This window comes from Polistes canadensis, unplaced genomic scaffold (assembly GCF_001313835.1).
Source record: "Polistes canadensis isolate GaletaPanama2010 unplaced genomic scaffold, ASM131383v1 scaffold_413, whole genome shotgun sequence".
In the NCBI taxonomy this organism is placed as follows: Eukaryota; Metazoa; Arthropoda; class Insecta; order Hymenoptera; family Vespidae; genus Polistes; species Polistes canadensis.
In genome coordinates this window covers 53,498-55,712 of record NW_014569960.1, presented here as the reverse complement: position 1 = coordinate 55,712, position 2,215 = coordinate 53,498, and the positions used below count along the sequence as shown (strand labels likewise).

Genomic DNA, 2,215 nt, shown 5'->3' with positions numbered 1-2,215 from the left:
GAGGGGGGAGCGGGGGCGGGGGCGGTAGGGCTTTGAATTTTCGAAAGTTTGACAGGAAGAGAAAAGGTAGACGAGTTTGTTCGGCCTCTTCTTTCTCTTCCCCCTTTTCTCTTCCCCCCTTTTCTCTCCCCCTTTTTCTCTGTGACTGTAAACAAGCGAACTGAAGCAGTGGCGTCCTTCCAATAAAACAGGATTTAGCGCGGACGAACAATTCTCAACGGAGGAAAAGTTCTATTTTATACTTGAATAATCTGTACCCCTTTTTTCGGATTGCCATATATAACAGACGGATGAACGAGAAGAGTTGGGAGAGGGGGGGTAGAGGCGGGGGAGAAAAAGGGTGAGTTGAGGAGAAGAGAATAGGGGGGTGGTTGTAGTAGTAGTAGTACAGACAGAAGGGTTGATCGAATTTTTCTCGCAAAACTGCTTTTGACGATACGTCGGTGTGAGGTGTGGAGTGGGGGAGGGAAGGGTGGGTGGAAAAAATTGCACAACAATTCTAAACCGTTTGAAATAAAAACGAATTGAAATAGATAAAAAAAAAAGGGGGGAAATAGAAAAATGTTCGTTCGTTGAAGAACATTTGAGTGAATTTTTACAGTGTTCAAGATGACCACTTTGGGTCTTATAAAAGAACAATATTCTCACACACACTCATATATAGATATATATAATAAAATAAATTTTTATTTAATTCGCAATTGAATTATGAATATATTATTATTATTTTTTTGAATATATATTTTGTGGATAATGTATTATATTATAAAAATAATAAAATCTAAACGATAAAATATATTTCTGCACGATTAATTATATTTTAAAAAGATAACTCGTAAAACAATTTTAAACATTTCCAAATCCACCACCGAATTAAATATGCACAGAATATAAGAAATAAAAAATATAAAAAGAAAGATAAAGATAAAGATAGATAGATAGATAGATAGATAAATAGAGTGGAAAGAAAGAATACATTTCTTTATTCCAACATTATAAATCAAAATGTAGGAAATAAGAGAATCCGAAATTTGGTGAGCCAAGACAAGACTGTTGGTAGTGTAGTTTTAAAATACGGAATAGAAAGAGAGAGAGAGAGATAGAAAAAGAAAAAAGTAAAATAAGAGAAATAAAGAAAGAAAATATGTTCTTTCCTTGGCTATTGTATTCTCCCAGGCTGTTCTACTTAATGCTACGAAATACAGAGAACTTGAAGGAAAAAAAGCTTGAGGCAATGGAAAGGAGAATAAAAGATGTTTCCTTGGAGTAAGAAGGATAAAATAAGAAATAGTAGTAGTAGTAGAAAAAGTGGAGGACACTTGCTTACCGGGTGTTACACTTGGAAATGGTTGTCCAGGCAACGAAGGAGGATGTTCGTCCTCCGGTGAACGTTCAGAAGCGTATCCTTGATCCTGCGGTTCACCAGTAGCACCAACAAGCTTATTTAATTTAATATCAACGCACTTGTTTAATTGTTGCCGATGTTTAACCAATTCACAATCCGGTTTATGCACAATTCGCATCAATAAATCATCGTCCGATGAACTAACGTCAAATTTTTTACCAACGAATTGAGAACCACACGATGAATTAGTCGTATCGATAGATTTGTTCAAAATACTGCTACGTAATTCTTGTTTACGTTTTGGTAAAGTACCGACTAAATCCAAATCTGAATTACGTTGACACCTGTCATCCATTGATGAGGTTCCACGTCCATTATAACGTCTGCTAGTTTCGTTGATCATTGTTTCGATACTACGATTTCTTCTAACCGAATCAAAATTTCCATGACGACACCTGACTAAATCCAAATCACTCTGTTGATACCTATTTTAAATATACAAAAATATATCAATCGTATTTTTTTTTAGATTATATAATTTTTAAAATATATATAAAATAAATTATATTGTAATTTAATGATCAATATTCTTGTCCAAAAATATATATTAATATATAAGTCACAAAGGTAATTATAGACGGTTAATAAATCTGATGAAGAATTTATTTTGAACTAGTTGTACGTTTCGTCCCTTACTGGGGGACTTCATCGGCAACTAAACAATTTTATTATGACTTGTTAATAAATATAAAAACATTACAATAAATTACGATAAATTAGAATTAATTGTAATGTTTTATAATGTTATATAATAAATTACAATAAATTAGAATTAATTGTAATGTTTTATAATGTTATGTATTAGAATTA

General features: G+C 32.7%; 1 protein-coding gene across 1 annotated transcript in view; it reads right to left on the bottom strand.

Annotated features, from left to right (window-relative positions):
- LOC106792374 (glutamate receptor-interacting protein 1-like) overlaps window positions 1-2,215 on the bottom strand; it is a gene marked incomplete at its 5' end in the record, with an annotated part of 38,131 nt that overhangs the window by 28,817 nt on the left and 7,099 nt on the right. The window contains 1 exon segment of the mRNA XM_014758771.1: window positions 1,328-1,830. Coding sequence (XP_014614257.1) covers window positions 1,328-1,830 — 503 coding nt within the window.